This window comes from Lissotriton vulgaris, chromosome 7, assembly GCF_964263255.1.
Source record: "Lissotriton vulgaris chromosome 7, aLisVul1.2, whole genome shotgun sequence".
Taxonomy (NCBI): domain Eukaryota; kingdom Metazoa; phylum Chordata; class Amphibia; order Caudata; family Salamandridae; genus Lissotriton; species Lissotriton vulgaris.
This window is the reverse complement of record NC_141695.1, coordinates 1,021,118,922-1,021,143,321: the sequence shown is the minus strand read 5'-3', so window position 1 is coordinate 1,021,143,321 and position 24,400 is coordinate 1,021,118,922. Positions and strand designations below refer to the sequence as shown.

Here is a 24,400-nt window from a genome sequence, read left to right as displayed (position 1 = left end):
AAGTGAATGATTAGGTGAATGCAGTGACTGCCCCAAGACAATGGAGGGAGCTCTTTAACAGTGAGTGCACTTATTGACTTTCCACCATCGCCAACACTCGCACTGATGATGTACGAGCCACTACAAATGTTGTTTCCCCTTTGAACTATGAACGTGAGAAATGTAACTGTATGCCAAGTGTATCAATAAAACAGATTTAAAAAAAAAAAAAAATGAGTGCCTTAAAGGCACGGTGTCAGTTTATTGCTATTCAGCTACAGGTTAGCTTTTCAGCTTTTCAGTCTTTTTAGACTGTTTGCAATGCAGCCTGGGAGCTTCCTATGCTTCCAGTGAGTTATGAGAATTTCTACTGCTTTCTGAGCATTAAAACAATTTCTAAACAATCTTTGGTGTTTCTCATGTTTCTAATGCTTATTATACATGTATGGTGGAAATTCTTCACAGCATATTTCAGCTCTGATTTGGCTGATATATATATATATGGGGCACATATAATATAGTGTTTCCAGGGTGCCGCGCATGGGCGGGAATATTCTAATGCTTATGACTTTGATGAGGATCCCCTGGAAGAGAACAAAAGCTACAGATAGATTTGGTAGGATTAGGAGGCACGAGTCCCCTTTATCTACAGATCTGTGAATGTCATCTGTTATAGGAAGCATTGCAGTTTCAGTGCAGCTGCATTTTTTTTTAATACGGACTGCAAAGTGTCATGGAGTTAGAATTAGTCTATGTGTTGGTTGAGTTCCATCAGGACAAACTTCTCCCTCGTTTTGGATAGGAAAGGAAGTGTGGTGATAGGTCTGAGGTTGAGGTTGTGCCCCAGGCTTTTTGAGAAGGGGTGTGATTTGGCCACGTTGGAGGGAGTTAGGCACACAGCCTGAAAAAGAGAGGCATTGAGGATTTTGGTCCCAAATGGGGAGGGATGGGGGACATGCTCAGATGGGGAAATATGATTGAGGTTCTAAACTCGGGTGGAGGGGAGGAGATCAGCAGTGTGGGATGTGGGCTTCATGTGCGTGCGACAACTTCTGTCAGAAAGTTGGCCACTTAGCATTATTTTTCAGCAGTAGGCGATTAGGATGGTCTTTGGTTTTTATAGGGGCACTTCGGTCCTCAGTTCAGCCTTGTGGGGGCGGGGGAGATTCCATGGAGGCCTGAATGGAGCAGGTGGATTGGGCTGACAGACTTGTGTCTTGGATATGTGTGACAAAGTGTCATCTTTCTTGCATGGTATGCCCCCACTTTTTGCTGAATTGCTGATGTGCTTTGAGTGTGCCCTGGGCTCCTGCCAATCAGGTGCCCAGGGCCTGTGTTCCTTCCATAAAACGGTTTTGAAGCTAAAACCCAATTGGCATCTCTGGCCACATGTCAGCCCCTGGTAAATGGTACCCTGGGCATTGTGACCAGAGAAGACCCCTAAGGGCTGCAGCACTTATTGTGCCACCCTTAGGGGCCCTGTACCCCGACACCCACACACTGCCTTTGCAGGCTGAGTGTCTAAGTACAGAACTAAACAGAGTCGACATGGCACACATCCCTGTGCGCCATGTCCACGAGCTCACTGCCCTGGCATCCATCAATCACCCCTCCAGCTGGGTGCCCTATGCGAGTGGTGTGGGCACAGGTGCATGAGCCCTCTGGCCCTACCGTACACAGGGCCATTCCTGGGTACTGTAAGTGCAGTGCTGCCATTAAGAGTATATGGTGCTGGGAGGTCGTCCTGACGAACTCCACAGCACCACGATGGCTTCACTGAAGACTGAGCAGTTTGATATCAAACATCAAAGCACATTAAACCCGTACTGATGACATTGTGGGATTTAATGTAAAATGCACAACAGAGGGCATCTTAGAGATGCCCCCTGAAACCTAACCAACTCCCAGTGTCCTGACTCTGTGGCTACCGAGGCTGCCACCACGTGACATATTTCTGGACCCCTGGGTTGAGAGCCTGCCGCTCTCGGGTGCCTGAAACAGTGCACATCCTGGGACAAGGTGCCAAGCATCCTCCCCCAGGATGGGCAGGGGAAGCTTCAAAGGTATACCACCTTTGTGAGCTTCTCCAGGCCACTTGCTGTACTCAGCAACAGGTCCCCACCAGTTCTGACCTCCACTTTGGTGGGAAGACTGGCTGGAAACCCTACTTCAGGAAGGGGCTGTGCTAGCCTGTGCCAATCCCACCCCCCAGTTAGGAGAGGCAAGGTGAAGCACGACTCCAGGCCCTGGCCATCTTGAAGATGGGGAGCCCTGCCCAATCACAGCTAGGCTCCTGCCCCCCTCCCACAAGAGAGGAGCAGGCTAGGGGGATGTACCCATCCCAGGACAGGGACCCATTGGTCCCTGCCTTTGCCCTACCTGTAACGCCCCCCAAAATTAGTATTTAGGGGCACCCTGAACCTTCCTTCCTCAGATCCTGATTGGAAGAAAAAGAAGAAATAATTAGACCTGCAGTGCAGCTGCTAACAAAAGGCGTCGCCCACTGACTTGGCCCCAGAACCCTACGGGCCTGTGGATGCTTGAACCTGCTCCTGCGAAACTCCGGCGTCTCCTGCGGACAGCAACCTCGACAATCCCCGAGGACCTGCCTGCCCCTTGAACCTTCCAAAAGACTGGGACTCCCACGAGCTTTGGTTCTGCTCAAACAGCAATACCCCTGGTGCCAGCCAGGAACCACGAAACCAGCACACTCTGCACCCGCCGAGCCCGGCCTGTGCCTGAGTGAACCAAGACCATGAGGACTCTGCCGCAAACCCCCCCCCAGTGACTGTGACCCGAAGTGCAGTGCCCAAAGACCGTCCTCGACGAAAGAGACGACGCCTGCAGCCTCAGAAGCAGGGACCCCTCCAACCGTGACCAGCTGAGGGTAAGATTTCCCGAAACCAAAAGATACTCCTGCAACCTGTGCCTTCCTTTGGGGTAGCAAGATTCCAACTTACCCCTCAAAATGGAGGTCGCACCTGAAGAATCTCAGTTCCAGAGTCTTCATCCTTTGTTCACTTTTTTTTAACTTTCCAATTGGATAACATTGAGCACCAGACGGCTCAAAAGCACCCTGCACCCAGCCACATGAGTGCCGCTGGAGGTGCACCAACTACCCTACTCTACTTCCCCACTTGCCCTGAGTAAGTGACCAGGAGCCCAGCTCCCAAAGCCACGTGGCCTGCTTGCTTGCAGCCACCATCCAAAGGCCCCCTACCCTCCATTGGATTGCATTGGGCCTACTCTCTCTGCATCTGGTTGTCCCTGTGCCGCGGAGGCTGTGACTACTGTACCTTTCCGACCCTGGGAGACACCAGAGTCCATGCCCAGAACCTTAACTCCACCAGTCGAGTACTTACCTATAAGCAGATAACTCACTTTCTTTCCATAAGTTAACATAGAAGAAATTTCAAGTGAAAACAGTCAAAGTGTGGAGTTTTGAAACTTTAAAATATTTATCTAAAATCAGCTGAATAACAAATTCCGAATTACTCACCTGTGATCAGGAGAGAAGCCAGTACTGTACCTTTTAGCCCAGTACTGAACCGCAAAAGTAATCCTAACTGTACTTACCTGTATTTTCTACCATAGGAAACCATTGACTGTTTTTCTGTGAAATTTCTTTTAAGTTTCGATTTTTGCAAACCACAAATATTCTTTAAAAATCGTACCAAATACCAAAATTTTATTACTTACCTGTCATAGGTAGAGGTCCCAGTGCTGAACTTAGGAGTCCAGTGCTGGATTATAAAAGTAACGAGAACCTACTTTACCTGCGACTTTAATTTCCTCCTGTAGGATAACATAGGTTGGTTTTCACTGAAAAGTTTTTAAGTGTCAACTTTGAAAATACATTTATATTCTTTAAAAATCACAACTGTAACCAAAACACTTTAACTTAGCTGCTTACAGCTTATGTCCCAGGACTGAAATTGTGTTGCCTTTTGTAACCACTGTAGCTATTGTACTTACAAAGTCTATTGCCTTTTTGCAAAGTAATTACCTAAAGTCACTCATATTGAGAAAAGTATATTTTGATATCTGTTGGTTCTAAAATAAAACTATATATTTTGATATCAAACAATTGGCCTACAGTTCAGTTCTTGAGTGTGTGAAACCTTTTGCTGAGTGTGTACAACAAATGCTTTACACTGTCCTCCAATATTGCCTTACTGCTCGACCAAGCTTCCACTTTAGAGAGTAAGGTTATACCTCTGTCATACCTCTGGATACTGGGGACTATACACACTGTACCTTACTTTGGCTCAGTATATATATAGTGCCACTGTGTTAAGCCTAAGCCTGCCCGAATAACCTACCCACTAACAGAGGACCTTGGGGTCCCCCTGTCCACTAAGGAGGTAACACCTGGCCTCTTTACACGATATATCTCATTTTGTTATAACATATAAAGAGACGTCTTCCTACATACAAAAATCAATCCAACAGGTTGCATACACTTTCGAAAAAGACAATCGAAATGAGTAACGGATGGCTATGGAAAATACACTAATGATTAAACATAATGCTCTAGGAGGCAACAGCTAATGCAGCCTAGTAAGATGCTCCAAAAGTATTACTTATGTAAAGTCAGAGTAGGAGTCTGGCATAAAGCATCTTCACTGAAGGGAAGACCTACGGTGAGGAAAAGATTAGCTTGTTAAGGCTGGCTTACCTTCTGGTGTCTGATGGTTCCTCCTTACTCACCGTTATTTGGGTCACACAAGATGGTCAGACTATACGATGTGCAATATTAAATAGTTTTTTGTTAACACTGTGGTTTTTAACAAGGATGAAAAATCAAGCATGTAAATCTATAAAGGATCCGATGCAGCAGAAGCTTTGGTATTAATCTTGGACAAGGGTGTGGTGATGAAACTGGGCATAAGGTTGCCTAATGAGCCAAAGCTTGAATCTTGTTGACTATGTGAAGAGTGGTAATGCATACTAAAAGTGACTTGGGGCTTAATTTCAATGTTGATAGACTGGGTTAATTTGTCAGGGCAAAGGAATAAAATACTACTTGGCCCCGAATCAGTGCTGCCAAAATTAGAAATGTGCGCCAATCCAGCGGGCATTTCTACCATTGGCAGGACTCTGCGTCACTGATTGTCAATGGATTTTAAGTTTGAAGGACAACCGCGTCAACATGATACAGCCATAGGTCAAATTGGAAAATTAGTTTATTTTCTAAAAGAAAATACCAAAATACAATAGCGGCCTCCCCCTGGCTGTTGATGAAGTGGGCCTTGACCACTTTTCAATGCCCCTTACTGCCAGCCTTTTCCTAGCGGTGACAGCATTGAAATGTGGCTGTATGTCCGCTGATCTAAATTTGGTGGGCGGACAAACAGTCAAACATCCGGCAGCCATGACTCAGATCGTTAGAGTGGTCTCACCATGGCAGACACTTCCGTAGTCATGCTTGCTTTGAAATCTGGCAGGTGAGGCATAATGACGACAGGTAAGGAACTCCATCGCCGGTGTGACAGAGTTCCCTCTGAGCTAACATTTAAATTACCTATGTGGGTCCTGTTCTGTATGTGACCTAACACTGAGGACTAAAGATGTGAAGTTACTTGATGGGAAGCTGTGGCATTTGACAATTTACCAATTGTAGCACAGTGAAGGTGATTTATCGCCTTACTTGCATGTGCCCATTGCACTATATAGGGTTGACATCTAGAAAGATCAAGCTTCGCATTCAGAAACATCTCAACACTATTAGAGCAGGAAAACTCACGACTAGATTTTTACAACATTTAAAAAATGACAACCATGATGCAAGGTCATTGACCTGGGTTGTACTTGAAAAAGAGGTGGGGGGACACATTTAACTTTGATAAATCACTATCAAAAAAAGGCCCGTTGTTTTTTTGGGGAGAAAGCAGAGCAAATTGGGCTGAAAGATAATATTGAATGGAATGGCGCCGCGGCTAGGGCGACTGACGATGGACACTGGGGATCATGGTTCGAGCCCCGACAGCAGGGGTCTGCCCAGCACCATGAGAGACTGGGCAATAGCTTGCTTAATCTTCCAGACGGCCAACAGTGCTGGTAAACCTACGGGTAGCTGTTCGCTTTACAAATACTAGGATTATTATTATTAGGGTCAGTCTGACTCACTAGATCAGGGCTCTGATATTGATTAAAAACAACTGCTCTTTTTGTGTCAGGGGTGGATGTATCTTTGTAGAAGTATCCCTCGAAAGTCAATGTTGTGGATATTTCCCCGCAATATACAAGCTTCCCAAATGAGCAATGGGACGTATAGGTGGGGGAGGGGTGATACGCATGTGATGTCCAAAGTGCCTCTTTAATTGACCTGGGCTATGCAATGCATATCAGATATAATAGTAGGTGAAGCAATTGATATGTAACGGCGCTGTACCTGTACAGTACCTGCTTGACACACAAATGATCGGGGTTGTGCAAACAGATAATTGACACCTGACAAGGAATCAAAACACAATGCCTTATTTACACTCTATTAGATATTGATTCAATAGCGCTAGATGAGTAACGAAAAATATTTGAGCCACAGTTTTGGAAATAGCTCTCATGTAGGAGTATAGAGCAAGTTAATTAGAATGTGCATCATTCATCTAATATTTGGACCATTCTAAGATGGCGCTTGCACTTGAGTGCCGATCATGTGACTTGGAAGTGCAGTGGCCTTCTGCTTCCTGACCCATTGTATTTGAACGAAGGTGCTCTTCCGGTGGATGATCAAGAACAAGACAACACTAGTCTTGTTAAACACGGTAAGAACGCCATCCTGTCTTGAAATTGAGACTGAGTTTCTTGCTTCAGTGACCAGGTATGTGTTGGTGCAACTCGGGTGGTTTTAAGAAGGATATTGGCAACAGGGACGGGTTAAATAAGTAGAGAGGGGTAGATAAACGGGCTGAACATCACATGGGGGTCAGTAACCTGAGTTAGTTCTGTATTTAGATTTAATCAATACCGATAACCAACGGACAGCAATTATACCAGACCATGAGCTGATCACAGTACTGGATAATGATCCACGAAACAGTAATAGGTTTATTTTTTTATTTTTGGTACCCATTTATAATCAGCCAGTGTAAATTTGAGAGTTCAAGTAAGAAAGCAGAGAAAAGACAGAGGAAGAGGCCTGAAGTCTTTCGGCTTCAGGTTCGCCAGAATGAAGGCTACCGATCACTCCTTTTACAGAGAGCAAGCTCTAGACATTTCGGGCCCTCACCCGTCCCAAACCTTTATCCTCATACTTTGCTTCTACCCCTCCCAATCTCCCTCTCCATTATAACAGGGCCCACATAATACTCTGCACCAGGATTATCAGTCCAGACCTTTTGGACTTTCCTTGGCCTGTGCGGCCATACATAGTCATAAGACTGAATTACCAGTCATACCAACTTGAAACATTCAAACAAAAAAGAATAGCTACCAACTAGAAAAAGAAAAGTGAAATGCCTTAAGTAACCCATTACTGTTTTAGCCTGACTGCTACCCTTATCTAGATTTACAATAATCGTCCCATATGTCCCAAAATCTTGTTTTTTTTGTTACACGTATTGCCCGGTCTAATTCAGCAACCCTATGTATCGAGTTTATCTTTCACACTCTAACGGAGGGACAGGCAAGATCCACTTGATGCACAGTTCCCTACGTGCCAATAAAATTAACAAACATTAGGTTTTATGATTTTTTGAAATATTGATTGTTATAGCCTCATCTGGGATTACCCCAAAGATTAACTGTGGGAGACTCACCTTGACTTCGACAGTAATAGGTTCTTAGATGGGTAACCATCGGATCATTGCGCTTGATGTAGTTATTAATGATGGTTTGTTGTTTCAGAACTCGGACAACATAGGTGTCCATTTTAAGAAACAAGACAACTATCAATATATAGTCTGTGTGACGAGGTGGCTAGCTGGTACGAGGGGCCTTGGCTACTACCGGGTAAATATGTGATTTGGATTCTCAAAATATAGATTTATTGAATTAAGAGGAATGTATGACTGGCTGGTCATGTTTTTTAATGAACATTCTCTTTGTTTAAACAGTCACTGTTTGTTCGTAATAAGGGTCCAGAAAAGGTGGACTTATCCTCATGCCCTGAAGAAATTGCCACTACAATTTACAGGCAATGAAACATGTCAGCCCATCATTACATGGTCTGCAAACATGCAGTTTGTATTTATTTTGAATAAGCCCACTAGTTGAGAATAAAAGTAGCTCTGTAGTGACAGTGGGGCTTATCTCAATTTTAATTTCAAAGGATTGCATTGTGTGATTATTACACACGTACTCACAGTTTTTCAGGACAGCCACAATATTGTTTATTTTTTGCCAAGTAGTGACCAATGATGAGAAACGCGGGCATAACTGGTAACAAATAACCAGTAAGCCCCTCTGGTGGTGCGCACATGATGATAATGATATTTATAAAGCGCACAAATACCGAAAATGGTGTCTCGGCGCTAGAACCATGAGCAGATCCCCAACCAGCTCCCTTCACTGAAACAACCAGGTTTTCAAGTTTTTTCTAAAGCTCAAGAGAGCTAGCATTTCTGATCTCGGGTGGCAGCAGGTTCCACAGCTTAGAAGTGCCGTAATGAAACTCCGCCCTCCCCACTGCAGGGTGCGAATTTTCGGTACTGTTAGCAATTTAGCACCTGTGGAGCGAAGTGATCTACCTGGCTGGTACCACCTAAAAAGCTTCTGCAGGAACAATGGGCCTTGGTCAAGGCCTTAAAAGCTACACAAAGCGCCTTGAATTTAATCCGTTGCCAATGCAGCTTCCGAATTTCTTCAGAGATTAATTTATGCCGGGGGAGGCTCAGCAAGAGGCGAGAAGCTGGATTTTGAACTACCTGCAGTTTCCTCAGACATTGTTTCTGGGCATTCAGATAGAGCCCGTTGCAATAATCCAACTTAGACTGGATCAGGGAGGTGATTACCACTTTCTTGGTTTCCTCAGGGATGTAAGGAAGTACCTTGCTGATTTTTTTTATCAGGTAGTATGACGCAGACACAATGGCATTGGATTGTTGAATAAACGTCAATCTGTTGTCAATCAGAATGCCCAGGTTTCTTGTCTTTGCCGTTGGAATGGGCAGCAGGCCCATTTCTACGGGCCACCAAAGACTACTCCAGGAAGGTTTTAAATTGCCGAAAATCAGCACTTCCGTCTTTTCAGAATTTAGTTTGAGGCAGTGACTACTCATCCAGATGTTAATGGCGGCCATGCAGTTATGAAATTGCACAGCCGGGGAGCTCAGTTTTTTATGGGCTGCAACCACAATCTGAGTCATCTGCGTATGATGTTAATGAGAAGCCATAATCTCTGATTAGCAACGCAAGTTCCGTGACATAGACCTTGAACAACAGTGGACTCAGCGAACTTCCCTGCGGACCACCACATGAGGTGCTACCTTATTTTTCTCACATTTTTGCATTCACACCGACGCACATTTTTCTGCGATATATACCTGTTCAAGTAAAGGATATTCTAGTTGAACACAGTGACGGGTTACTCGGAGGTCGTTTCCTTTTTTAAATTTTTGAAAAATGTAAAAAAAAAATTAAAATGAGAGGGCGAGTAGGGACAATTTCCCATTTTAACAATTGTCAGCTCCATTTCATGCAGCCTGGAATGACAGACTGCATACGTTTGGTGATGGGTCCCTTAGGGTTGCACAATATATGCTGCAGATCATAGATACCATCTTTAGTGCTCATGCCCTAGGTACCATGGGTACCATTTACAAGGGCCTTACAAAGAGGTGCTAAGGGCCTTGCAAACTGGGGAACAATTGAAAAGTTACCATGTTTAGGGAAAGAACACTAGCCCTGGGGACCGGTTTAGCAGGAACCCAGTGCACTTCAGTCGAAAATGCATTAAAATACCAGGCAAAGAAAGTGGCATGTCAAAAGGGGCACTTTCTACAGTGCACCATTGCAAACACTTAATTTTGCATGACAACAACTAAATAATCACAGCCCCCTAGTCACGGAGGCCATTAAATCAAGATGAGATGGCATTCATGTAATTTTAGAAAAATGTCCAATACCAACAATATCAAGAGTCTCCTCACTATCAGACAGACATCTAGCGAAGGGGGAATTGAAATTTGCAAAGAAATGTATCCACTGTTGAGTAGCCACCCTTTCACAATATTGGTATCTGCCCCAACAAATGTTCATATGGTAAGTTTGGAAATATTTCACAACAGCTGTATAACTTTGTTTATCTGGTTGGTGATCGCAAGGTCTTTCAGCAATGTCAATCTTCAATGAATGGGAAAACATGTTTTATTTCAGGCTCTCGATATACTGCTACTCTAAATATTTTTTGGGGATAAGACCTTTGGTGCCAACATCACACTACTATCCGTCCCTAATGGGAATATTGCTATAAACAGACGGTAGAAAAAGTAGTCTGTAATTTGAGACTATTGTAGGACACAGCTGGCTTACCTAATAATGAACTGAATGTACTCTCCATTTATCAAGATGCTTTGTTAAGCACAACACCAAGACAAATGGAATAAAGCACTGATTGCCAACCTACAATGCACCCACTTATCTTATATGCAGACATCTGAAGCCTTTAATAGGATAAACTGTATATACTTGCTGTCCACATTAACCAACTATGTATTCTAGTTATCTAGAAAAGGCTAAACACAAGACGTACACATCCCATATATCCTCTCTGCCACAATTCAGTGACTAATTAAATTAAAAAAAAGTATTTTTAAATATTAGAACATTGGAATGTTGGGAGCTCCATTGCAGACAATGGAGTGCTCCGGGCTTCTACGGGCCGGTAAAGGCCCGCAGAGCAACATTCCAATGTTCTACAAAGGCTTTTCGAAGCTCGAGGGGATTTATATCCCCTCGAGCTTCGAGAACCCTTTGTTTATTTTGTTAGAACATTCTGCCCTCTAGTGGCAGAATGTTCTAATAGCCTTATAGCCCTTCGTAGCAGGGCTATACCGGCTATTAAAGTCCTGCTGTCTCGTTAAAGTCCCTCGCCTTCGGCTCGGGCCTTTAACGATTCAGCAGGCCTTTAATAGCCGGTATAGCCCGCTACGGCGGGCTATAAGGCTATATTATGGTATGTGTGAACCAGGTAATAGTCTTTTAATCAGTCAAGCTGAAGGCAATTATCATAGCCGATACTTGTGGTTCAGAATACGGCCATATATACTAAACTAAGTAAAACGCTTAAGAGATTTGACAGACCAATAACTTACATTCCGTATAAATGGTAGAAAAAAATGCAAGGTAGGACCACTTTGCAAAATAAATGGTTAGCAATAGACAATTCTTAATTTTGCAGATTTGTTCCTCACATAAATACAAGAAACAAAAGATGTAATATGCTCCAAGTTGTAGCACTCCCATACACCCCCCCTAACTTCATTTACCTCCAATTCCTCCAAATCCTTTCACAAACTGGGATCCTTCTTGCGACTTGTCTGTTACAATTTCTAAGGTTGCTCCGAATTTCTTGTAATTGTTAGCAAACCATTCCAAGAGAGGCATGCTTTCGATCAACTCGTGTTCCTGTCCAGTCTGCATAAGAAATTAAGAGTTTAGACCTTTGTCCAGATTTTGTGTTAAAGGAATTAAACATTCAGCTGGAAATAACATTTTATTGAATAAAACACAAAAAGTCAGTAGATATAAAAAGTTAGAATACAATAGCAAATAAATAGAAAAATATGGTTTACAATGCTATGACTTTACATATTTCAAAATGTATATAGAACTATATTCTCAAAAGACATCTACAACAGTGGATTGTGGATTGGTTAAAGAAATTTTGGGTTGCATGATTTGGTGTGGTTTAAGAGTACTGTCATTGCTGCACTAATGTTTATGACAGACTGGAGTTGCTTTTGTAACGTATAGTTTACCTGCTTGAAGACTTTCTGGATTCACTATGCTGTGCATTATCCCGCCATCTAGTGGTTGGGTCAGGAATCATAGTATTTTTTCTCTTTTTCTTTTTTGTTGCCCAGGTGGGCGTTGACATCGCACCATTTGGTGTCCTTCGTGACGTCAACGCGCTTCCGGCGGAAGCTCTCACCTTTGGTCACCATCTTCGGATTCTTTTTTTTTTCTTGTCTTGTGTTATCTTCCTTTGTTGATCCATTTAGTTATGATAGCAATTTAATACTCCTTTCTTCCTGTCTCATCTTTCTAGCTGAGAAGGGTGGGGTGGCTAGTGAATCCAGAAAGTCTTCAAGCTGCAAAACTACACAGACAGGTAAGAAACTATACCTTTTGCAGCGTGAATCATTCTGGATTCACTATGCTGTGCAAAGACTTAGTAACGGTTTGTTCTTATTGTGGTGGTTGGGTGGAAGATGAGCACTGGTTACTGAAAATGTGTTGTAAGACCTTCTGTCCCACTTGCGCTTCCTTATTCATTTGAATATCCACACAGTAGTGCTTAGTGAATGTGTGCACATAAGACCATGTTGCAGCTTGTCAAATGTCTTGAAAAAACTAGGTATCTGGATTGTTTGGTTAATGTGGAATCGAGACACCACCTTTGGCATAAAGTGTGGGTCCGTTCTCATTACAATCCGGTCGCTGTGTATTTGTAGGTACGGCTCTTGGAGTGTTAGCGCTTGCAATTAACATACTCTTCGTAGCGACGTGATAGCCATTAAGAAGGCTGCCGTAAGTGTGAGCATGTGCAGTGTTTCCTTGTGAATAGGTTTGAAGGGCGCCTTCATCAATTGAAGTAGCACCACGTTGGGGTTCCATGTTGGTGCGGGCATCCTTTTTGGGGTTGAGATTCTTTTAGCTCCTTCCAGAAATCTCTTCACAACGAGAGGTGAAGACACTCTTCCCAGTTTCTCCCCTCATGTAAGCCACTATTGCCGCTATGTGCACACTTAGGGATGTGTAGCTTAGTTTGCTTTGTAGCAGGTACGTGAAGTATTTTAGTACTGTGGATTCCCTTGTGATCTTCTGCTGTAGTTTCTCCTTGATTCACCATTGGGTGAACCTTTTCCACTTTGCTACGTAGCACTTTCTTGTGGAAGGTCTTCTTGCCTCCCTGAGCACTGCCATGGTACTTGCTGGTAATTTGAGGTGAGCAAATTCTAGGTCTTCAGCAGCTATGCTGCTAGGATGAGGCTCTCTGGCTCGAGGTGCAGTACTTTTCCATTCTGAATTGTTAACAGGTCTCTTTTTGGGAACCTGTGTGCCATCTCTACTATCTGTGAGAACCAGTACTGTCTGGCCCACTGAGGTGCTATCAGAATTAGCGTCATGTTGCTGATCCTGCATTTGTTGAGTACCCTGTGTATCAGTGGTATCGGGGGGAAAAGCGTATGCAAATGTCTGACCAACTTATCCATAGTGCATTCCCTTGAGACCGGTGGTCTGGTTGTCTGGCTGAGAGTTGTTGGCATTTTGCATTCTGGTCTGTTGCAAATAGGTCTGTTTGGGGTGTTCCCCACCTTTGGAATATGTTCTCTACTTCCTGCTGGTAGATCTCCCGTTCGTGGGATGCGGACGTCTGTCGAGTCAGTCTGCTTCCACATAGTCCTTCCCTGGTAGGTGTATTGCTAGTAGGTCTATTCTCAGTGGAATGGGCCATGTCCATATCTCCTTTGCTAGATTTGATAGCGCTATTGAGTGTGTACCCCCTTGCTTGTTTATGTAGAACATGGTTGTGGTGTTCTGTTTGGATCAACACCCTGTTCCCGTACAACTCCTTCTGAAATGCCTTTAAGGTTAGGAACACTGTCTTCAGCTCTAGGTAGTGGATGTGTTTCACCGCATCTTTGTGTCCATAATCCCCTCACTTTCAGTTGGTTCATGTGCGCTCCCCACCCCAGGTGGGAGGTCACCGTTGGGAATCAGTGGTGTGAATGGCTTTCCCTGTGCTATGGTTTCTTTCGTTCCACCACGTTATTTCCTGCTGCACTGCGTGTGCGACAACCACTAGATCTTCCCAACTCCCTGTTGCCTGTGACCATTGCTGTTGGAGCCATTCTTGGAATGGTCTCATGTGGAGTCAAATATTTGGAACTAGGTGTATGCATGACGCCATCATTCCCATGAGCTTGCTCACCGTCCTCACTGTCAGAACTTGCCCCTTTGGTAGCGAAGTGTCTCCTTCAGTAGTGCCGGTGTTCTCCTCGTGCTGGGGAACACCTTTCCCTGTAAGGTGTTGTTTCTGCCCCTAGGAACATCTTCATCTGTTCTGGTTCTGTCGAGGATTTTCTTAATGTACTGAGAGCCTTAGTTGCATTAGCGTTTGAGTAACCTGCCGTGTTGTTTGATTGGGTGTATGAGTTTGCCTTTACCAGCCAGTCATCGAGGTATGGGTATACGTGTATCCCTTGCCTCCATAGGTGTGCTGCTACCGTAGCTATGCATTTTGTGAACACCCTTGATGCGAACTTTAGGCCAAATGCTAGGACTGAACTGGTAGTGTGTTCCTTGATCACAAATCTTAGTAAGTGTGTGTGTCTTTTGTTCATGGGGATGTTAAAGTAAGCGTCCTTTATTTCTATTAGTTGCCATGTAATCCCCTTCTTGTATCTGGGGTATTACTTGCAGAGATGTCATCTTGAACCTCTGAGTCTCTACAAATTTGTCTAAGAACTGTAAGTCCAGGATAGGTCTTAACGTTTCGTCTACTTTTGGTACGAGGAAGTACTTGGAGTAGACCTCTTGTTTCTTTCGTTGTACCGAACAGTCTTTATTGCCGCCTCCTTTAGGCGCTCCTGTGCATCTGGCAGCAAGAGTGATAGTTCTGCTGCAGTGTGTATCTTGTACTTTAGCTTCATGTTTGGAGGTGGCTTTTCTAGTTCTATGCAGTAGCCGTGAAGAAGTGTCTGATTCTGCCTCCTACAGGTGTTCTGTGCTCGTGGAACAGTTTGTCTTGTGGTACTAATAGATTGTCTTTTCCCTTGAATTGTCGTCCCACTCGAGGTGTAGTGTGGGTGTGCGTCCTTCTTACAGCAGAGTTACTTTGAGGTGGGTTGCTGCCCTCCCCTAATTGTCTGACCTAGTCAGTTTGAGCGCCCTCGAAAGGATTGGCCCCGTGTCTGGTACTGCCAGTTTTGCTGTTGCTGTCCCAGTTGCTGTGTATGGTTGCCTCGTTGGTAAGCCTGTTGGAAGGCTTGATGTGATGTTCCCAGCTGGCTGTTTCCTCTGTCTGCTGGTCTCCTTGAGAGGGTGCCCCTTCTCATCCCCCTGAACCGCAGCACTCCCATGGACCTTACTGTTTATTTGTCCTTTTTTAGCTACGTACGTTTTTCATCAACCGGAGTGCCGAACAGTTATCCGTTGAAGGGTGTGTTCAGGATGTTATTTTGGACTTCTGGCTTGAACCCTGAGATCCTCAGCCAGGCATGCCTTCTCTCCGTAACCCCGATCATCATCTGCCTACTGGATGACTCCGCTGCGTCCAGTTCGGGCTGGACTGTTCCCATGAGGCACAGGGTCAGACTGATTTGCATATGGCCATGTCTGAACTGGGGTGGTGATTGAGCTAAAGAATGGTGATGGATTAAACCCAGATCAGTTGACTGGGGGTGAGTGCTTGATTTGCTCAAACGCTCCGTCCATCATCCCCTTTTGTATCGTAGAAGTAATCTAGGCTCTCTTCCTCCGGTTCTTCGGCAGGTTCCAGCGTTTGGCGGATATGGGTCCTCGAGCACCTCTTCGAGTTCTGCTTTGGCTGCGGGCCTCGAAGGGATGGTGTACTGGCTCATCTGGTCGTAGAAATCCTTCTTTCGCTGGAGGATGTCTGCCATTTCAGCATCGAGCCTGCTCTTTTTCTCCATCTCGGCCGCCTGTTCGGCGTAGAGCGCTCCGCGGTCGTCTGCCTCGAAGTCGCCTTTAACTCTTTTCCATCGGCGTCGAGCAGTCCTGTTCCAGATTGTGCTTAGACGACCTAGGTTTCTCCAGAGATTTTGCCGGCTGGTAGTCCTTTTCGAAGGATCCGCTGGGCTGTTTGTCCTTGGGAGCAGTTGCAGGCGGCGAGTTTCGGCGGCAGCACCCCTTTCGAGGACTTTGCATCACTCTTTCGAGCGTCGGTTGGGGGTCTTTGGGTCAACGACTTACCTCCTTCGCCGACTTATCGGTCTCGACGACTGTGCAGTCTTCTGGTCCCTCTGTGATGTTGTCCTCTTCCCCACTGGAGTGGCCCGAATCTCGTAGTGATGTGGGTGGTCCTTGCCCCTGCATATTGTAGTTCGCCCTTCGCTGCCTCTCCCGAACTCTGATGGTCTTCGGTTTGAACGCTGAGCAGGCGTTGCAGTCTTATCTTCGATGGTCGAGCGGTAGGCAGAGGTTGCAAACTGGGTGATAGTCCTTCTGCGCTTACTTGTGGTGGCAATTGTTGCAGAATTTGAATGGAGTTTTGTCCATGTCTGCGCTCAGGGAGCCCCCTGTGTGCGCATTCTCCGTTGGACAGTGAAGTTCTTTGTTTTTTCCTCTCTTAGTCTTTCCAGTTGTCCGGCCTGCAGTCGGTGCTGAATTCTCCATTTTTTGCTGTTTTTTTTTACAGATTTTGGTGGATTCCTTCTTCAAAAGTTTCTCGAACTCTTCCGCGACAATCTAGACCCAACGGAGGAAAAAAGAATGTGGAGATGCTGACCAAAGGTGGGAGCTTCCGCCAGAAGCACATCAACGTCACGAAGGACACAAATGGTGGGATGTAGACTGCCACCTGGCCACAAAAAAAGAAAAAAAAAAAAGAAACAAGCATTTACAATGCAATGGTCTCGGCTTTTTTAAAGTTAGAGCTATTGGCATTGCTCATGACATTTTTATTTACGTTTTTGTTTTTAAAACAAATAAATGGCATTGTCATTTACAATGCCAATAGCAGGGCAGGAGAGCAAGCACAACGAACGAGATGGCAGGACAGCAAGCACAAGCAACGAGGGGGCAGGACAGCAAACAGGAGGTGGCAGGAGAGAAAGTACAAGCAACGAGGGGGGGGCAGGAGAGCAAGCACAAACAACGAGGGGGGACAGGAGAGCAAGCCTGGTCTTACAAGTACACCTGATGTAATAGGTGCAGTCTGAAGAAATATTTTTCACTGAAATTCCCTAGTGGGCAATGTTGACACATCGTCCAAGAAGGATGCAGCATTTAATCAGAGTTGCGAAATTTTGACAATGCATTATGGGTAGATCATAGCGTATTCGCCGTGTGAGATGTGTATTATAAGCTAATATGGCAAAAGATCACTGCCGACCTGAAAATGGCAATCCTTTCACTGCAGTCTCCTATTAAAATGTACATTTCAATAAAGTGGACTTTCCTTCAAATTGACTAACCTTCACGTCTACCCCTCAATCAATAAACTCCCACCTCTGTGATGGGCGGTGCTTTCAGTCTCCTTTAAGCGGGCTCTTACCGGACACCTGCACACCAGGTCCGAGTCCATGGCAAGCAGGTGGACTACCTTCCCTTTGCCCTCGTCGTCCCATTGTGCGCCCAGCACTACTGTCACCCAGTTGCCCCCGTTGCCACCCTCCAGCGTCCCGTTGGTAATAAAGCTCAAAGCTGCCATGCTGCAATTAGAGAGCAGGAAAGGGCGACAAGAAACGCTTCCGCCCTCACCAACATGGTGGAGACGCCCGTCTTCCCCATCAAATATGGTGAGGGTCGTTTTCCGCACTCACCATTGCAACATGATGCCATAGACTCACATCCGGGTTCGTCAAGTGACGTTGCAGAGTACTATCGCGTTCCTGCTGGGTTTTACTATAGAATCTAAATTCTGTTTGCGCTACTACAGCAATTAGACAACTACATTCTACAATTGGATTCGTAGTAGGTTTATGTTTAGGAGAGCAAGCACAACGAACGAGGGGGGGGGGGGAGCAGGAGACCAAGCACAACGAACGAGGGGGCAGGGGAGCAAGCACAGCGAGGGGGCAGATGTACAACGAGGGGCAAGAACACTGGCACAATCAAGGAAGAGGCAAGAAAAGCGAGCCCTCACCGGAGGACTCGGCAGCTTCTCAACTTATTCCTGCGGCGGTCGGGCAGAAATGGCTTCAGGAAAGCGCCGCCATTTTCGCATTCGGGGGGCGTGTTTTGCTTTCTCTCCTCTTCCCATTGGCTGGAATGTAAAATTCCAACCAATGGGAAGAGGAAAGGAAAGAGAAAGAACGTCAAAAACACCCCGCCGAATTTGGTCTTGAACGGAGTGACGCCCCTCTCCTCCAATGGCTAGCCTCCGTTTAGGAAGCCAGCCAATAGAGAAGAGGGGCGGGTTCAAGCCCCCATACTCTAAACATTAAATCTCGGCTGCGCAGTGTACGCTAGTCCGAGACCTAAAAAATACTACGAATCGAACCCAACCACTAGATGGCGCGATAATGCACAGCATAGTGAATCCAGAGATTCACGCTGAAAAACTAATCTTTGCTTGCTCTCACGACCTCACATTTCTCATTTAAAAATTACAAGGTGGATTGTAAAAATGACTGCTCTTTGTACAAGTAAACCATGTTTTTCCATAATCAAATTAATGGCTATGAGTCTATGCTGGGTAGGTTTAAAGACTTCTTCATTGGGAAATTATTCTGAAATATTAAGATTAATGTGAGATGATCAGGGACACAAGAAGCAAGTCAACAACTTATTGCTGCCAAGGAGGCAACTACACCAGACATAAGATCACTGCAGGACCTTGTCTTCGGGTTCCAGATACAAATAATTTCAACCAAGTGATTCCAAAAATAGTCCTAGGGCAGCAGGGTTTCAGTGTGGACTCGCATCTAGATTTCCAATCCAGATACTGTGAACAGCAAGTAGTCATGTAATAGTTCAAGGTAGAGCATGAGCGGCCTTAGCCTAGGAACGTACCATGGGGTTTCATCCTCAATGCAAAGAAACCCAATAGTTTCTCTCTGCCTTTAGACATGGGAGCTACAGACTCTAGAAAAAACAAAACATGTGTGAACCTACGAGCGCAGCACTCCCTGTCCACCAAGAGCAGAAATGCCCAGGTACTTGTAAAATAGTGTTAGGGAGGGGACATGTATTGGGACAGACACAGCAGGCCGAGTAGGCGTACCAGACAGTTAATTTGCATCTCTGGCATGTTCTAAACATTTTGCCAACATAGTTGTTGCTACTGCCCAGAAGATTCTGTATTCCATGGGCCTCAGATTCTTGCAACTTATCGCCAGGTTTATCCTTGGCAAATCCCTCATACACGACCCAGCGATGCAGCCCGTATTTGTATTCAAGATTGTGCAGCTACTCACCTATACGGTCAATAAGGTTACTCACTGTCCATGGAGATAATAGCCAGAACTGCTCTATTAGTCCTATGTTTTTCCCCAGTCACAGAGATATTTGGAGAGCAAGCAATTAGGTGTGGGGGCATTGGAGGGACTGGGAGTGCAGAATGACCACCTTTCTTAGAGCTGGTGCTGCATAGCTGCACAATGAAGTAAAGATTAATGGATGGATGGTACTAGCTCTACCACTCCAATTACTAACCCAAAATGAAGGTCATTGGCAGAAAGCCAGGACCCATTCGGAAATTAAGCTACAATTAAGAATTAATGTCTCAAGCTACACAATAAAAGGCATATTTGCTGGCAATTTCACAATGTTTCTGCCCGCGGGGGAGTTTGTGGAGATATCAATGGATTAATTAAATGCATTTATTGGGAAATCACAGGCTGGGTTTTCCATCTGATGTTGAGCAATTTCGGCCCAGAATATGTGTCTGATTTGTGAAGGCAGCCAAATCCCTTTCATGCAAGTGCTGTTGCCCGGTACACCTTTAGGCTGAACAAGGATTGCAGCTAAAAAACGATACCAATAATGAAATCTCTAGGGAGGCTGCAAGTAGGACATCCGAGATACCACAAGAATAGTCAAGAGAATGGTAAAACCAATTTTCAAGAAATGATCTTGATCAACAAGCAAGGCGTCCTCAAAAGGAGCACCGTTCAGAGCACAGTTTCTATGCACTATATATTAAGCACAAACACTCAGCCATATTGTGAGAAAGTGATCTTTCTAGGATGGTATACCCCCACTTTTTGCTGAACTGCTGATGTTCTTTGACTGAGTGTGCCCTATGTTCTGTCCCTAAAACTGCATTGAAGCCTAACCCCAACCGGCATCTCTGGCCACATGGCAGCCCATGATAAATTGTACCATAGGTACCCAGGGCACTGTGACCAGAGAAGGACTCCAAGGGCTGCAGCACTTATTGTGCCACTCTTAGAGGCCCTGTATCCGGACACTCGCACACTGCCTTTGAAGGCTGCGTGTCTTGGTGCAGAACAAAGTGAAGAGTCGACATGGCACTGTGTGCCATGCCCACAAACCACTGCCCTGGCATACGTCACCCCTCTAGCTGGGTGCCCTATGCCAGCAGCGAGGATACACGTGCATGAGCCCTGTTGTAAGTGCAGTACTGCCATTAAGAGTATGTGATGCTGAGAGTTTGTCATTACGAATTTCACAGCACCATTATGGCTACACGGAAGACTGGTAAGTCTGATGCCAGTGTGGGATTTAATATAAAATGCAAGACAGAGGGCATCTTAGAGATGCCCCCTGAATCTCGACCAACCCCTAGTGACCTGACTGAGTAGCTGCCTAGGCTGCCACCACCAGACATGTTTCTGGACCGCTGGGTCGAGAGCTTGATGCTCTTGGGGGCCTGAAACAATCCACATCCTGGGACAAGGTGCCAAGCCCCCAGGATGGGCAGGGTTCACGAAGGAGAGGCTTCAAATGCATGCCGCCTTTGTGAACCTCTCCAGACCATTTGCTGCTTTCAGCAACTGGTCCCCACTGGTTCTACCCCCCACTATGGGCGGGAGAACCAGAGGGAAAAACGAGTTAGAGAGGTGTGGTCACCTCTGCCAATTCCACCCCTAAGGTGGAGGAGGTGAGGTGAAGCACAACCTTGAGTTCCCGCCATCTTGAGGATGGGGGATCCAGCCAACCAGTGACATCTTCCTGGCAGAATATGGGGTGTACCCACCCCAGGGAAGGGACCCATTGGTCCCTGCTCTTTACCTACCTGTAGAGCTCCTAAATTTAGTAATTAGGGACAACCTGAGCCTTCCTTCCTCAAATCCAGCAAAAAAGAGAAGGACAAGAAGCTGTGCAGAGCTAACAAGAGGATGACGCCCACTGACTTGGCCCCAGCCCTACAGGCCTGTCTCCCCTCGAACCGGCTCCTGCAAAACCCTGGCGTGTCCAGCAGCCAGCAACCTTAAAAACCCCAGAGGACCTGCCTGCCTTCACTTTCCAAACTGTTTCTCCCGTGAACACCAGATGGGTTTCAACTGCAACTTCTGGTGCCAGCCAGGAACCGCGGATCCAGCACACTCTGCATCCGTCGAACCCGGCCCGAGTTAGAGTGGAAGAATACCACGAGAAGGTCTCCCCGGCAATCCTGACCCGAGATCTGGCGAACCCTGACCTGCCTCAAGCCTTCAGACGCCTGCTGTTTGTTAGTGGCAGAGGATCTGGAGTTGTTGTTGCCACGACCCCTGCCTTTGGCGCTGTTTCCACGATAACCACCACGAGTTTGTTTGGTGTATGTGGACTGCATGTTGCCTTTATAGTACTGCGTGGTTTGTGAGAGCTGGCCTCTGGAAACACCTCCAGCGCTTGAGCGACGAAAAGAACCACCCCTGAATTGCTGGGACTGCAAGGCCCCCGTGGACTTAGCAGTTTCAGTGTCCTTTTTTATCTTTTCTAAGGTGGTGTCCACCTCTGGGCCAAACAGATGATCAGGGTTTACTGTCTGATTAAGAATGGTGGTCTGTATATCTGGCTTAAATCCCGAGATTCTGAGCCAGGCATGGCGTCTCAGCATGACGCTAGTGTTGACAGCTCTGGCCGCGGTATCAGCCGCGTCCAGCGCACATTTAATGGAAGCATTGGATATTAACTTCCCCTCTTGGATGAGCATCTTAGCTGCCTCTTTGTATTAGTCTGGCAGGTGCTGTAACAGGGTCTCCAGTGTGTCATATTGTGCCCTGTCCTACCTCGCGAAAAGTGCTTGTGTATTTGAAATGCGCCATATATTGGCCGCTTGAGCCGCCAGCCTTTTCCCTGATGCCTCAAACACCCTAGATTCTTTATCTGGGGGAGGAGCTTCACCCGTTGTTTGAGAATTAGCCCTCTTCAGGGCATTTGAAACAACAAGAGAGTCCAAAGGCAACTGTCCCTTGATGTACGTAGGGTCAGTAGGCGCTGGTTTATACTTTCTCAATCTTAGGGTTTATCACCCTGGCTCTGGTAGGCTCTTTAAAGATCTCCCCAGCATGTTTTAAGACCCTTCAACATAGGCAAAGTCTTGACAGTTCTCTCTGAGGCTGAAAAGGTGTCAAAAAGAAAGTCCACTTCAATGGGCTCAGCATGGAGCTGGACGGCATGATTCTTAGTCGCCCTTTCAATGAGGGCATTAAACGCCGCTGAATCCTCTGTAGGCGACGTTTTTATGGCATAAAGTTGAGTGTCTGGGGTAGAGTGAGGATCACCTGGGTCAGCACCAGCTGCCCAGGGTTCATTGGTATCATCAGGGTCGGTGTAGTGAGGATAGCTGTACTCATCATCACCATCCCCAGCGTCCACGTCAGAGTAAGTGGGTGAGATATCATGGTCATGTGGAGAAAGTGGTTCCACAAGAACAGGAGTTGAAGTGGAATCCTTTTTCTTTAAAGGAATTTTATAGGACTCCATCGGCTGTTCAGGGGCAATTTTCCGTTTGTGGAGGGAAAGTCTGCCTGTTTCGGCATCGATAAAGTGTTCTTGTTGTTCTTCCAACGAAGATTGCCGATGCTTTGAGGTTGGGACCACTGTCGTCGACTTAGGCACAGAGGGCACCTTCTCTGGCACGCCGGCGCTCATCCTAGGAGTGAAAGCCTTCGGCGCCACTTTCGGCGGCAGCGTGTAGTGAATGGGCGTCAACGCTTTTTGAGGTTTCTCGACCGGCTTCGAAGGTGGAGGATCTTTCGGGCCGACAGTCGAGCCCTTCTCCTTGATGCGCTTTAGGGAGTCCGCCACCTGCTTGGAGAAAGCGGCGGACGGCCGCGCCGAGTCGACAGGATTCTTCGAGGCACCACTAGACGTGGCCTCCTGGGTTGTGCCGCTCTTGGCCAGGTCATGTTGACGTGGAGTCTTGAGAACCTTCTGATCACCGAGTCCCTTGTTTGTGTCGACCACCTTCGGCGCCGATTTACTCAGTTCGACCACCTTGACCTTTGTCTTCGGCGTGGCAGACTTAGTCTCGACGCCCTTGACCTGTGTCTTCGGATCGACAACACCCTTCTGCGAGGGGGGGCACCAGTGCTTTCGCTTGCGTCGAGACAGTTGGTTTTACTTTCGGTTTCGATTTTGGAGGGTGCGGCTCAATAGTAATGTCCATAGTCGAGCCCGAAGGCGGGGCCGTAGAACCAACTGTAAGATCTTGGGTAAGGCCTAGTGGCGATCCCTCGACCGGAGCCTTTTGAAGCGATTCGGCCCCAATGTCAGTTTGAGTTAGCTCTTCGCTCGAGCTATCCTTCATGGCCCCAAAGGCCCCATCGTCGTCTCCTACCTAGTCGACGACTTCTTCGGCTTCGAACATTTCAGCGTCCACGTCCTAGTCATAGTCTACCACAGACACGGGATTCGACAGGTTTTCACCAACTTCCCGGTCAGCTCCCTCATCATCCCCGGCATCAAAGATGTCCACAGGCGCCGGTGCAGTCTGCTGAGCCTCCTGGCGCACAGCACGTCTATGCTTAAGTGTCTTCTAGGATCGAAAACGGGAACAAGCCATGCAACTGGCTTCATCATGATCTGGCGACAGACACTTGTTGGACACCGGGTGGACGTCGATGTGGGGATACTTGGAGGTGCACACAGGACATCTCTTGAACGGGCTCCGTTCCATGATGAGCAGTCGATAAGGTCTGTTGTGTCGACTGGGCCTTCCGCGTCGAAAGCACGCGGTTCTCTGGAATCCGGCTGCAGCTGGAAAAACTAGGCACCGAACGCAAGACTATACCGACGAAAAAACGAATGGCCTTTTGGCCTTAAGAAAGTTTATATCGATTCCGACTAGAGTGAACCAATATACATCCGAACCCAATGGCGGAAAAAAACAATCTGAGGATGGAGTCGATGCCCATGCGCACTGTAGTCCAGGGGAGGAGCCACCTATCTCGTGATACTTCGAAGACTCTTCCAGGACAACAATGTGCGATCATCCGGACCCAACACTAGGCGGCGATCTATGCACAGATATGAATTCAGCAGCCCACATGCCTCGAACTTTATTTTACACACATTTGTTATAGTTTTGTATAAAACTATACCAATACACTTGAACTGAACTCGAACAAAGGGCAGCTGTCACTTTCCTGGTGGATTTTAATATCCTTTCCAAGTGCCT

At 46.3% G+C, this 24,400-nt stretch overlaps 1 protein-coding gene across 2 annotated transcripts in view; it reads right to left on the bottom strand.

Moving 5' to 3' along the window:
- The window catches only part of ETF1 (eukaryotic translation termination factor 1), a 193,322-nt gene that overhangs the window by 49,504 nt on the left and 119,418 nt on the right, over window positions 1-24,400 (bottom strand). For both annotated transcript variants that reach the window (XM_086931443.1, XM_086931442.1), the window contains one exon: window positions 11,409-11,556. In XM_086931443.1, the coding sequence (XP_086787569.1) occupies window positions 11,409-11,556 (148 nt within the window). The remainder of the gene's footprint in view (window positions 1-11,408; window positions 11,557-24,400) is intronic.